The 14,170-nt window shown below is 37.5% G+C and overlaps 1 protein-coding gene across 14 annotated transcripts in view; it reads right to left on the bottom strand.

The window, feature by feature from the left end:
• MYO3A (myosin IIIA) overlaps positions 1-14,170 on the bottom strand; it is a 285,436-nt gene that overhangs the window by 219,303 nt on the left and 51,963 nt on the right. For all 14 annotated transcript variants that reach the window (XR_612315.3, XM_008974870.3, XM_003821407.4 and 11 more), the window contains 2 exons: positions 2,789-2,893; positions 2,125-2,224 (listed from right to left, as the gene is read on the bottom strand). Coding sequence is in view for 13 of the 14 variants with exons in the window: in XM_008974870.3 (XP_008973118.1) it covers positions 2,125-2,224; positions 2,789-2,893 (205 nt within the window). In the remaining variant the exon portion in view is untranslated. The remainder of the gene's footprint in view (positions 1-2,124; positions 2,225-2,788; positions 2,894-14,170) is intronic.

Here is a 14,170-nt window from a genome sequence, read left to right as displayed (position 1 = left end):
TTATAAGTACTATCTTATATGTAATTAATAATATTTTGGTGTCAGACACTAGGAATGCATTTCATAAGCAACTGGCCCTCTTTTCTAATTATTGCCAAAAATCTATAAATCAAATAATATAAGACCAAAGCTCTCATTTTGTTAACTACTCCAATTTATGATGTTTTAAAAAGATATCATATAAAGGCCAGGCACGGTGGCTCACGCCTGTAATCCCAGCCCTTTGGGAGGCCGAGACGGGTGGATCATGAGGTCAGGAGATCGAGACCATCCTGGCTAATATGGTGAAACCCCGTCTCTATTAAAAAATACAAAAAATTAGCCAGGCATGGTGGTGGGCGCCTGTAGTCCCAGCTACTAGGTAGGCTCAGGCAGGAGAATGGTGTGAACCCAGGAGGCAGAGCTTGCAGTGAGCCGAGATCGTGCCACTGCACTCCAGCCTGGGCGACAGAGTGAGACTCCATCTCAAAAAACAAAACAAAACAAAACAAAAATATTTAAAAGGTTGCCTTATTTGTTATCTAAGTATATGTTTTCAATCTAGTTTATTTTGGAGGAAATCATAGGAATTTACATTTCTCAAAGCTTCTGGTTTACCAAATTTTTCTTTAATAGCTAAAAAGTTGTTTATTGATACTTGTTTTAACAATTTTCAATCTATGCTATACTTACTGTATCTATTTTTTAGAGGAAGGGAATTGTGAGATCCCAAGTTAAATAGCAAGTTCTCCATTTGAGTCTGTCTTACAGGGTAGACAACATTATTTTCTGGAGAGAATAATGGCCCCTCCTATGAAGCAGTGAAGAATGATTTGTTGTAATTTCAAGCAGAAGCCCTTATTAGTACACTAACCCAGACAGATTGCTCAAGGCTCTGAATTCAACCAGAAACATAGACTAGCTGCACCCCAGTTATTAATCAGGAATTCACAAATTCACTGCTGCTCAGAAGTTTTCAAATGCACAGGTGAGAAAAACAAAGCATAGGCACATGCATGTTTGAGGATACACTATTCATCCATTCCTCTCTAGATGCTCTGAAATTCATTCCTGGGCTAAGCCAAAATACTTGGATATTAAAGAAATTTTAAAAATTAACCCATTAACTTGCTGAGCTTTAGTTTCCAAAATGCAAAATGAAGGAAGACTCATTCATTCAACTAACACTCAGTGGACTTCTATACTCAAAGCATTAGGTCTACGAAATAGACTAAGACACAGTCCCACTTCTCAAAGACTCTGTCTGTCCACCTATATTTCTAAGTATCTTTATCTATAAAGACCAAATGTATAATTATAATTCTATATGATAAATGCAAACATGGAAGTATACACAGGTTACAGAAACACAAGGAGGGATACCTTACCCATCTACAGTGCAAAAGGGAAGGAGAATAATGACTGAAGGATACTGAGACATCTTCAGGATTACTGTCATACATTCTCACAAGAAAGTTTAGTAAATATGGAAATTTATTATTTCACATAACAAAAGGTCCAGAGATAAGGCAGGCTTCAAAGTTGATTGACTTAGTGCCTCAATTATGTTATCAAACACCCCCATTCTTCCCCTCTCTCAGCTCTGCCTTTCTCAGAGCTGGCTTTCTGCTCAGGACAGAGCATCTTAGTCACAGGTAACTGTAGCAGTTTCCGGCATCACTGTATGACATGCAAGGGTCCTGAGGAAGAAAGAGACCATCTTTTCCTGTTTCTCCTTAGGAGGGAGGAAATACTCCCAGATGATAATGAAAATTTCCCCTCACATCTCAAAATCCTGGATTTGGATATGTGTCCATTTGCAAAGCAATCACTAGTAGAAGCCATGAGATTGTCATTATAGGCTTACAGTAATCATTTGAGATGCTGTCTGTTTTAGAGGATCAACTACACATGTTACTACACTGGTGTCATATGAGCACAAACTAGCTGACTTGAAAGAAGTTACCCTTTCTTCTGGGAATCTCTCATTTGCCAAATTATCTCTGCAGTTCTTACCTCAATAAGATACTACTGATTTTTCTTCTATTTCCAATACCTAGAAAGGAAGGCCATTCGAAAAAGATCAAATCATATCATACTAGTTCATTATGGAGTTAAAACTCATGCATTTTAAACAAAACTTACCAAAATCTACTAGTTTCACTCCACCTTCAGTGGTCAATAGAATGTTATTGCCTTTCACATCTCTGTGGATAGTTTTGTTGTTATGCAAATGTTGAAGTCCCTAGAAGATAAGAAATATATAATGACTCTTAACAAAAGCATCAAACAATAAAAATTTTCAGATGATGTACCTGTACAAAATCAATAGGAAACACATAATAAAATTAACATTCAGACACTCAAATGTTTCACATTGAGTTAGTCACATCAAAGAACATCATTTCCACTTTGAATTATATAAAAATTCACAGAATCAAAGCATGCTCCTTAATTCTTAGCAAATATCGTATTACAAATGTGTGAGTTTCAATGGAAGAAAATATTTCATATACCTATCTAAGATAATGGCCAAAAAACCCTATTATTAGTTTTCTACCTTCATCACTATCACAGTCTCAGAAATACACTTAAGAGGTCAGAATTCAGGATCCTGTTGGTACAATGAAAGTAAATTTGTAGTGGAAAAAAAGAATTAGCTATGCTGAACATGTCAGATTTTGCATATATTCTTCCATCAATAAATACTAATGTAGTATCACTAGTGACATTTTTCTAAAAATAGGATCTACATTTTTTAACTGGAACTGCTTCATAATTAATGCACATACAATTTAAATTGCCTTACCATTAGTGCTTCATGTAAAATATAGGCAATTAGAGGCTCACTCATTCTTTCACCCCTCTTCAGAAATCCTTTCACAAGGTCAGTCACTGATCCTCCATTGCAGAGCTAAACAAGAATATTTTAAGATGGCTATTAAAAACATGTGACATTTTATGTTCTTTCTAGAAAAGTTCTTCCAAGACATTTTTAAAAGTGTTCCAATGTTCTCTTTCAAATGATTAATGCCATTATCTTTATGCTTTCATAAATAAAATGAATATATAAACTTAGACTTGTGTAAAATTAATTCCTAGAACACAATTTTCACATGAATTAATTTTTAGAAGATAATTTGGAGAAGCATGAGCTTGATTTTCAAATGCAAGGATAAGAATTATGGGGAGGGGCGCCCGCCATTGCTGAGGCTTGAGTAGGTAAACAAAGCGGCCAGGAAGCTGGAACTGCGTGGAGAGCACCACAGCTCAAGGAAGCCTGCCTGCCTCTGTAGACTCCACCTGTGGGGGCAGGGCATAGCCAAACAAAAGGTAGCAGAATCTTCTGCAGACTTAAATGTCCCTGTCTGACAGCTTTACAGAGAGTAGTGGTCCTCCCAGCATGGAGTTTAAGATCTGAGAACGGACAGACTGCCTCCTCAAGTGGGTCCCTGACCCCCAAGTAGCCTTTCTGGGAGGCACCCCCCAGTAGGGGCAGACTGACACCTCACAGGGCCGGGTACCCCTCTGAGACAAAACCTCCAGAGGAACGATCAGACAGCAACATTTGCTGTTCAGCAATATTCGCTGTTCTGCAGCCTCCGCTGCTGATACCCAGGCAAACAGGGTCTGGAGTGGACCTCCAGCAAACTCCAACAGACCTGCAGCTGAGGGTCCTGACTGTTAAAAGGAAAACTAACAAACAGAAAGGACATCCACACCAAAAACCCATCTGTATGTCACCATCATTAAAGACCAAAGGTAGATAAAACCACAAAGATGGGGAAAAACCAGAACAGAAAAACTGAAAATTCTAAAAATCACAGCACCTCTCCTCCTCCAAAGGAACGCAGCTCCTCACCAGCAATGGAACAAAGCTGGATGGAGAATGACTCTGATGATTTGAGAGAAGAAGGCTACAGAGGATCAAACTTCTCCAAGCTAAAGGAGGAAGTTCGAACCCATCGCAAAGAAGTTAAAAACCTTGAAAAAAGATTAGACAAATGGCTAACTAGAATAACCAATGCAGAGAAGTCCTTAAAGGACCTGATGGAGCTGAAAACCACAGCACGAGAACTACATGACGAATGCACAAGCTTCAGCAACTGATTCGATCAACTGGAAGAAAGGGTATCAGTGATTGAAGATCAAATGAATGAAATGAAGCGAGAAGTTTAGAGAAAAAAGAATAAAAAGAAATGAACAAAGCTTCCAAGAAACATGGGACTATGTGAAAAGACCAAATCTACGTCTGATTGGTGTACCTGAAAGTGACAGGGAGAATGGAACCAAATTGGAAAACACTCTGCAGGATATTATCCAGGAGAACTTCCCCAACCAAGCAAGGCAGGACAACATTCAAATTCAGGAAATACAGAGAACGCCACAAAGATACTCCTCGAGAAGAGCAACTCCAAGACACATAATTGTCAGATTCACCAAGGTTGAAATGAAGGAAAAAATATTAAGGGCAGCCAGAGAGAAAGATCGGGTTACCCACAAAGGGAAGCCCATCAGACTAACAGTGGATCTCCTGGCAGAAACTCTACAAGCCAGAAAAGAGTGGGGGCCAATATTCAACATTCTTAAAGAAAAGAATTTTCAACCCAGAATTTCATATCCAGCCAAATTAAGCTTCATAAGTGAAGGAGAAATAAAATCCTTTACGGACAAGCAAATACTGAGAGATTTTGTCACCACCAGGCCTTCCCTAAAAGAGCTCCTGAAGGAAGCACTAAACATGGAAAGGAACAACTGCTAACAGCCACTGCAAAAACATGCCAAGTTGTAAAGACCATCGATGCTAGGAAGAAACTGCATCAACTAATGAGCAAAACAACCAGCTAACATCATGACAGGATCAAATTCACACATAACAATATTAACCTTAAATGTAAATGGACTAAATGCTCCAATTAAAAGACACAGACTGGCAAATTGGATAAAGAGTCAAGACCCATCAGTGTGCTGTATTCAGGAGACCCATCTCACGTGCAGAGACGCACATAGGCTCAAAATAAAGGGATAGAGGAAGATCTACCAAGCAAATGGAAAACAAAAAAATGCAGGGGTTGCAATCCTAGTCTCTGATAAAACAGACTTTAAACCAACAAAGATCAAAAGAGACAAAGAAGGCCATTACATAATGGTAAAGGGATCAATTCAACAAGAAGAGCTAACTATCCTAAATATATATGCACCCAATACAGGAGCACCCAGATTCATAAAGCAAGTCCTTAGAGACCTACAAAGAGACTTAGACTCCCACACAATAATAATGGGAGACTTTAACACCCCACTGTCAACATTAGACAGATCAACGAGACAGAAAGTTAACAAGGATATCCAGGAATTGAATTCAGCTCTGCACCAAGCGGACCTAATAGACATCTACAGAACTCTCTACCCCAAATCAACAGAATATACGTTCTTCTCAGAACCACACCGCACCTATGCCAAAACTGACCACATAGTTGGAAGTAAAGCACTCCTCAGCAAATGTAAAAGAACAGAAATAATAACAAACTGTCTCTCAGACCACAGTGCAACCATACTAGAACTCAGGATTAAGAAACTCATTCAAAACTGCTCAACTACATGGAAACTGAACAATATGCTCCTGAATGACAACTGGGTACATAATGAAATGAAGGCAGAAATAAAGATGTTCTTTGAAAGCAATGAGAATGAAGACACAACATATCAGAATCTCTGGGACACATTTAAAGCAGTGTGTAGAGGGAAATTTATAGCACTAAATGCCCACAAGAGAAAGCAGAAAAGATCTAAAATTGACACCCTAACATCACAATTAACAGAACTAGAAAAGCAAGAGCAAACACATTCAAAAGCTAGCAGAAGGCAAGAAATAACTAAGATCAGAGCAGAACTGAAGGAGATAGAGACACAAAAAACCCTTCAAAAAGTCAATGAATCCAGGAGCTGGTTTTTTGAAAAAATCAACAAAATCAATAGACCACTAGCAAGACTATTAAAGAAGAAAAGAGAGAAGAATCAAACAGATGCAATAAAAAATGATGAAGGGGATATCACCATCAATCCCACAGAAATACAAACTACCATCAGAGAATACTATAAACACCTCTACGCAAATAAATTAGAAAATCTAGATTAAATGGATAAATTCCTGGACACATACACCCTCCCAAGTCTAAACCAGGAAGAAGTTGAATCTCTGAATAGACCAATAACAGGCTCTGAAATTGAGGCAATAATTAACAGCTTACCAACCAAAAAAAATCCAGGACCAGATGGATTCACAGCCGAATTCTACCAGAGGTACAAGGAGGAACTGGTACCATTCCTTCTGAAATTATTCCAATCAATAGAAAAAGAGGGAATCCTCCCTAACTTATTATATGAGGCCAGCATCATCCTGATACCAAAGCCTGGCAGAGATGCAACAAAAAAAGAGAATTTTAGACCAATATCCCTGATGAACATCAATGCAAATATCCTCAATAAAATACTGGCAAACCGAATCCAGCAGCACATCAAAAAGCTTATCCACTATGATCAAGTGGGCTTCATCCCTGGGATGCAAGGCTGGTTCAACATATGCAAACCAATAAACATAATCCAGCATATAAACAGAACCAAAGATAAAAACCACATGATTATCTCAATAGATGCAGAAAAGGCCTTCAACAAAATTCAACAGCCCTTCATGCTAAAAACTCTCAATAAATTAGGTATTGATGGGACATATCTCAAAATAATGAGCTATTTATGACAAACCCACAGCCAATATCATACTGAATGGGCAAAAACTGGAAGCATTCCCTTTGAAAACTGGCACAAGACAGGGATGCCCTCTCTCACCACTCCTATTCAACATAGTGTTGGAAGTTCTGGCCAGGGCAATCAGGCAAGAGAAAGAAATAAAGGGTATTCAATTAGGAAAGAAGAAATCAAATTGTCCCTGTTTGCAGATGACACGATTGTATATTTAGAAAACCCCATTGTCTCAGCCCAAAATCTCCTTAAGTTGATAAGCAACTTCAGCAAAGTCTCAGGATACAAAATCAGTGTGCAAAAATCACAAGCATTCTTATACACCAATCACAGACAGAGAGCCAAATCATGAGTGAACTCCCATTCACAATTGCTTCAAAGAGAATAAAATATCTAGGAATCCAACTTACAAGGGATGTGAAGGACCTTTTCAAGGAGAACTACAAACCACTGCTCAATGAAACAAAAGAGGACGCAAACAAATGGAAGAACATTCCATGCTCATGGATAGGAAGAATCAATATCATGAAAATGGCCATACTGCCCAAGGTAATTTACAGATTCAATGCCATCCCCATCAAGCTACCAATGCCTTTCTTCACAGAATTGGAAAAAACTACTTTAAAGTTCATATGAAACCAAAAAAGAGCCCACATTGCCAAGTCAATCCTAAGCCAAAAGAACAAAGCTGGAGGCAACACGCTACCTGACTTCAAACTATACTACAAGGCTACAGCAACCAAAACAGCATGGTACTGGTACCAAAACAGAGATATAGACCAATGGAACAGAACAGAGCCCTCAGAAATAATACCACACATCTACAACTATCTGATCTTTGACAAACCCGACAAAAACAAGCAATGGGGAAAGGATTCCCTATTTAACAAATGGTGTTGGGAAAACTGGCTAGTCATATGTAGAAAGCTGAAACTGGATCCCTTCCTTACACCTTATACAAAACTTAATTCAAGATGGATTAAAGACTTAAATGTTAGACCTAAAACTATAAAACCCCTAGGAGAAAACCTAGGCATTACCATTCAGGACATAGGGATGGGCAAGGACTTCATGTCTAAAACACCAAAAGCAATGGCAACAAAAGCCAAAATTGACAAATGGGATCTAATTAAACTAAAGAGCTTCTGTACAGCAAAAGAAACTACCATCAGAGTGAACAGGCATCCTACAGAATGGGAGAAAATTTTTGCAATCTACTCATCTGACAAAGGGCTAATATCCAGAATCTACAAAGAACTCAAACAAATTTACAAGAAAAAAACAAACAACCCCATCAACAAGTGGGCGAAGGACATGAACAGACACTTCTCAAAAGAAGACGTTTATGCAGCCAACAGACACATGAAAAAATGCTCATCATCACTGGCCATTAGAGAAATGCAAACCAAAACCACAATCATCTCACACCAGTTAGAATGGCGATCATTAAAAAGTCAGGAAACAACAGGTGCTGGAGAGGATGTGGAGAAATAGGAACACTTTTACACTGTTGGTGGGACTGTAAACTAGTTCAACCATTGTGGAAGATAGTGTGGTGATTCCTCAGGGATCTAGAACTAGAAATACCATTTGACCCAGCCATCCCATTACTGGGTATATACACAAAGGATTGTAAATCTTGCTGCTATAAAGACACATGCACACATATGTTTATTGCGGCACTACTCACAATAGCAAAGACTTGGAACCAACCCAAATGTCCAACAATGATAGACTGGATTAAGAAAATGTGGCACATATACAGCATGGAATACTATGCAGCCATAAAAAATGATGAGTTCATGTCCTTTGTAGGGACATGGATGAAGATGGAAACCATCATTCTCAGCAAACTATGGCAAGGACAAAAAACCAAACATCGCATCTTCTCACTCACAGGTAAGAATTGAACAATGAGAACACTTGGACACAGGAAGGGGAACATTGCACACCAGGGCCTGTTGTGGGGTGGGGGAAGGGGTAGCCTTAGGAGATATACCTAATGTAAATGACGAGTTAATGGGTGCAACACACCAACATGGCACATGTATACATATGTAACAAACCTGCATGTTGTGCACATGTACCCTATAACTTAAAGTATAATAAAAAATATATATATTAAAAAAAGAAATACAACTCTTTTACCTTAAAAAAAAGAATTATGATTCTACAAATTATTCTCAAATTTTAGGATCTAGGGCTTAAAAGCATTATTGATTTATGATAGTTTAATCAATAGTGCAATAGATTATGTCACCTCAAAACAGTTATATACCATTTTGTATGTACATTAATTTAAAAATTTGAAAAAATTTCAGGATACATTATTATTACAGTAAGTATTACAAATAATATCTTAGAAAATTACCCAGAATATCATGTACCCGTACATACTTTGGCATCCTCCTTCCCCTCCCCACACCCAAAACAGGGAGAATATACATACAAAAACAAGAGGAAGGAACATGGTAGGGGAGTTTTCCACATCTGGGTTCTCCAAAGTTAGGTAATATTAAATATCACAGAAAATTTTCAAAAGAGCTGTATGTTTGCCGAACAGAGAAACACTGATATTAGCAGCAAATATTACTTAAAAATGGAAGATAACTGGATAAATGGCCCTGGAACAAGAGAACGTCCCAGTGAAGCACTGACCCCACAAATCCTTGATCCTCCAATCCTTAATACTTCAGCCTTTGCCATCAGCCTTGTCACACATCCTATGGCTCCTTTCTGTGGTTTCCCTGCCCATCACCCTGACATACAGGGCCTCCTCCTTTCCCACCTGCTTGGGAACTAAAGAAACCATCATTTCCCTGACTCTCTTCTAACCCAAGTCAGAAGGTGAAAGCAAATTGAAAAACTGAATGAATTTTCTCATGCAATTTTTCTAATGTGGTGATTAGATTTTACTGGATGCCTGAACACTTATAGTACATTTTGGATTAGATAATAATAGTTAAGATGAATTGCATACTTACTTTGTGCCAGGCACATTTCTAATCAGTTTACATGATTATCTCTAAACCTCACCACTGTCTGAAGTAGGTAGTATCATCTTCATGTTAAACATGAAAAAACTGAGGCACATTTATATTTGGTGTTTTTCTTCATTCAGAGAAAACTTCTTTCAGGTTATACAGGAGTATGTGCAGCCTAGCATTCCAAGACTTGCATTTTTCTTCTGTATCAGGAAGGGTAATACCCTTTTAGCTGCATAAACAAGAGTGTTGCTGCCCTGGAAGCCGAATAAAAGGTCAGACTGGCTCCACTGTGGCCTAGTGCTGCTGGCTCACAAAAGTACTCACAATTGATTGAAAAGAAATTGTATTTTTTAAATTGCAAGCTGCTTATTTAAAAAAAAAAAAAAAAAAGCCAAAAAACTAAGTTTGGCTGTGTGCAGTGGCTCACATCTGTAATCTAGCCCTTTAGCAGGCCAAGGTGAAAGGATCACTTAAGGCTAGGAGTTAGAGACCAGCCTGGGTAACACAGTAAGACCCCTGCCTCTAAAAAAATTTTTTTATAAAAATTAGCCAGGCATAGTGGCACATAGCTGAGGTTCAGCTATTTGGTAGGCTGAGGCAGGATTGCATGAGCCCATGAGTTCAAGGCTGCAGTGAGCTACTGCACCCCAGCCTAGGCGACAGAGCGAGACACTGTCTCTAAAAAAAAGTAAAAAAAAAAAAAAAAAAAAAGTTTTAGGGCTGTGTTTTAAACTTCTAAAAGCACTGTAGGGAGACTAAATTTATCTTCCTATTTCTCCAGTGTGGCCTCTATTTGGCTGTACTTTCTGCAATTGACTATTATGTTAATACAAGAGTAAATATTTGGCTTCTTTGCACATTCTTTTTCTAAATGCTGTTTTAATGGGTTTTTTAATTCCTTTTTTTAATGCTGAGTATTCTACCGAATGGATGAACCACTGTTTATTCATTTATAAAACTGAAAGGCATTTTAATTGTTTTTGGCAATTATAAGCGGAACTGCTATGAACATTCACGTACAGATTTTGATGTGAATATAAGTTTTCATTTCTCTTGGGTAAGTACAAAGAGAGGAAACTGCTGAATCCTATGGGTTATATATTTAACTGTCTCTGCATCAGCCAGACTGTTTCCCACGGTGGCTATGGCTATACCATCTGCAGCCCCTCTAGCAGTGTATGAGAGTTCTAGTTGTTCCATATCTTCATCAGCACTTGACATTGTGAGGTGTTTCGTTAAAGCCATTCTATTTTTTTATTTTATTTTTATTTAAATTTTTTAAAATTTCAATAGGTTTTTAGGGAACAGGTAGTGTTTGGTCACAAGAATAAGTTATTTAGTGGTGATTTCTGAGATTTTGGTGCACCCATCACCCGAGCTGTGTACACTGTGCCCAGTGTGCTGTCTTTTATCCCTCAACACCCACCCACACTTTCCCCCGAGTCCCCAATGTCCAGTGTATCATTCTTATGCCTTTGTGTCCTCATAGCTTAGCTCTCACATATGAGTGAGAATATATGATGTTTGGTTTTCCATTCCTGAGTTACTTCACTTAGAATAATGTAGAATAATGGTCTCCAATTCCTTCCAGGTGGCTGTGAATGCCATTATTTCATTCCTTTTTATGGCTGAGTAGTATTCGATCATATATATATATCACATTTTCTTTATCCACCTGTTAATTGATGGGCATTTGGGCTGGTTCCATGTTTTTGCAATTGCAAACTGTGCTGCTATGAACATGTGTGTATAAATATCCTTTTCATATAGTGATTTATTTTTCTCTGCGTAGATACCTAGTAGTGGGATTGCTGGATCAAATGGTAGATTTACTTTTTAGTTCTTTAAGGAATCCCCACACTGTTTTCCATAGTGGTTCCATAGTGGTGTTGATGGGAGTGTAAAAATATTCCCTTTTCAATGCTTCCACGTGAACATCTATTTTTTTTTATTTTTTGATTATAGCCATTTTTGAAGGAGTGAGGTGGTTTCACATTGTGGTTTTGATTTGCATTTCTCTGATAATTAGTGATGTTGAGAATTTTTTCATATGCTTGTTGGCCATTTGTATATCTTCTTTTGAGAATTGTTTACTCATGTCTTTAGCCCACTTTTTGATGGGATTTTTTTTTCTTGCTGATTTGTTTGAGTTCTTTGTAGATCCTGGATATTAGTTCTTCGTCATATATATAGATTTTGAAGATGTTCTCTCACTCTGTGGATTGTCTGTTAACTCTACTGATTATTTCTTTTGCTGCGCAGAAGCTTTTTAGTTTAATTAAGTTCCATCTATTTATCTTTGTTTTTGTTGCATTTGCTTTTGGGTTCCTGGTCATGAAGTCTTTGCCTAAGCCAATGTCTAAAAGGGTTTTTCCCATATTATTTTCTAGAATCTTTATGGATTCAGGTCTTAGATTTAAGTCTTTGATCCATCTTGAGTTGATTTTTGTGGAAGGTAAGAGATGAGAATCCAGTTTCATTCTTCCATATGTGGCTTGCCAATTATCCCAGCACCATTTGTTGAATAGAGTATCCTTTCCCCACTTTGTTTTTGTTTGCTTTGTTGAAGATCAATTGGCTGTAAGTATTTGGCTTTATTTCTAGGTTCTCTCTTCTGTTCCATTGGTCTATGTGCCTGTTTTCATATCAGTACCATGCTGTTTTGGTGACTATGGCCTATAGTGTGGTTTGAAGTTGGGTAATGTGATGCCTCCAGATTTATTCTTTTTGCTTAGTCTTGCTTTGGCTATTTGGGCTCTTTTGTGGTTCCATATGAATTTCATGATTTTTTTTCTAGTTCTGTGAAGAATGATTGTGGTATTCTGATGGAAATTGCATTGAATTTGTAGATTGCTTTTGGCAGTATGGTCACTTTCACAATATTGATTCTACATATCCATGAGCATCGGTTGTGTTTCCATTTTTTTGTGTCATCTGTGATTTCTTTCAGCACGGTTTTGTAGTTTTCCTTGTAAGAGGTCTTTCACATCCTTGGTTGGATATATTCCTAAATAGTTTATTTATTTATTTTTGCAGCTGTTGTGAAAGAGGTTGAGTTCTTGATTTGATTCTCTGCTTAGCTGCTGTTGGCATATAGCAGAGCCACTGATTTGTGTACATCAATTTTGTTCCCTGAAACTTTGCTGAATTCATTTACCAGTTCTAGGAGGTTTTCAGATGAGTCTTTAGGGTTTTCTAAGTATAAGATCATATCATCAGCAAAGAGTGACAGTTTGGCTTCCTCTTTACTGATTTGGATGTTCTTTATTTCTTTCTCTTGACTGATTGCTCTGGCAAGGAATTCGAGTACTATGTTGAATAGAAGTGGTGAAAGTGGGCATCCTTGTCTTGTTTCAGTTCTCAGGGGGAATGCTTTCAACTTTTCCCTGTTCAGTATAATGTTGGCTGTGGGTTTGTTGTAGATGGTTTTTATTACCTTAAGGTATTTCCTTTCTATGCCACTTTTCCTGAGGGCTTTAATCATAAAGGGATGCTGGATTTTGTCAAATGCTTTTTCTGCATCTATTGAGATGATCATGTAATTATTATTTTTAATTCTGTTTATGTAGTGTGTCACATTTATGACTTATATATGTTAAACTATCCCTGGATCCCTGGTATAAAACCCACTTGATCATGGTGAATTACTGTTTTGATATGCTGTTGGATTCAGTTTGCTAGTATTTTGTTGAGGATTTTTGCATCTATGTGCATCAGGGATATGCAGTTTTCTTCTGGTCTGCAGTTTCCTTTTTTTGTTATGTCCTACCCTGGTTTTGGTATTAGGGTGATACTGGCTTCACAGAATGCTTTAGGGAGAATTCCCTCTTTCTCTATCTTTTGGAATAGTATCAATAGTATCAATAGATCAATAGTATCAATTGATCAATAGTATCAATAGTATCAATAGATTGGTACCAATTCTTCTTTGAATGTCTGATAGAATTCAGCTGTGAATCTGTCTGATCCTGGACTTTTTTTGGTGGGCAATTTTTTTATTACCATTTCAATCTTGCTGCTTGTTATTGGTCTGTTCAGAGATTCTGTATCTTCCTGGTTTAATCTAGGAGGGTTACATATTTCTAGGAATTTATCCATCTCCTCTAGATTTTCTGGTTTATGTGCTCAAAGGTGTTCATAGTATCCTTGAATAATCTTTTGTATTTCTCTGTTATCAGTTGAAATATCTCCCATTTCGTTTTCAATTAAGCTTATTTGGATCTTCTGTCTTCTTTTCTTGGTTAATCTTTGTCTAACCAGCTTTTTATTTCATTTATCTGTTGTTTTTGTTTGTTTGTTTGTTTGTTTGTTTCAATTCCATTTAGTTCTATTCTGATCTTCATTATTTCTTTTCTTCTGCTGAGTTTGGGTTTGGATTGTTTTTGCTTCTCCAGTTCTGTGAGGTGTGACTTTAGATTGTATATATTTGTGCTCTTTCAGAATTTCTC

The sequence above is a fragment of the Pan paniscus genome, chromosome 8 (assembly GCF_029289425.2).
Source record: "Pan paniscus chromosome 8, NHGRI_mPanPan1-v2.0_pri, whole genome shotgun sequence".
NCBI classification, from domain to species: Eukaryota; Metazoa; Chordata; class Mammalia; order Primates; family Hominidae; genus Pan; species Pan paniscus.
Note: the sequence above shows the minus strand (reverse complement) of the source record. Positions and strands in the feature narration are given on the sequence as shown.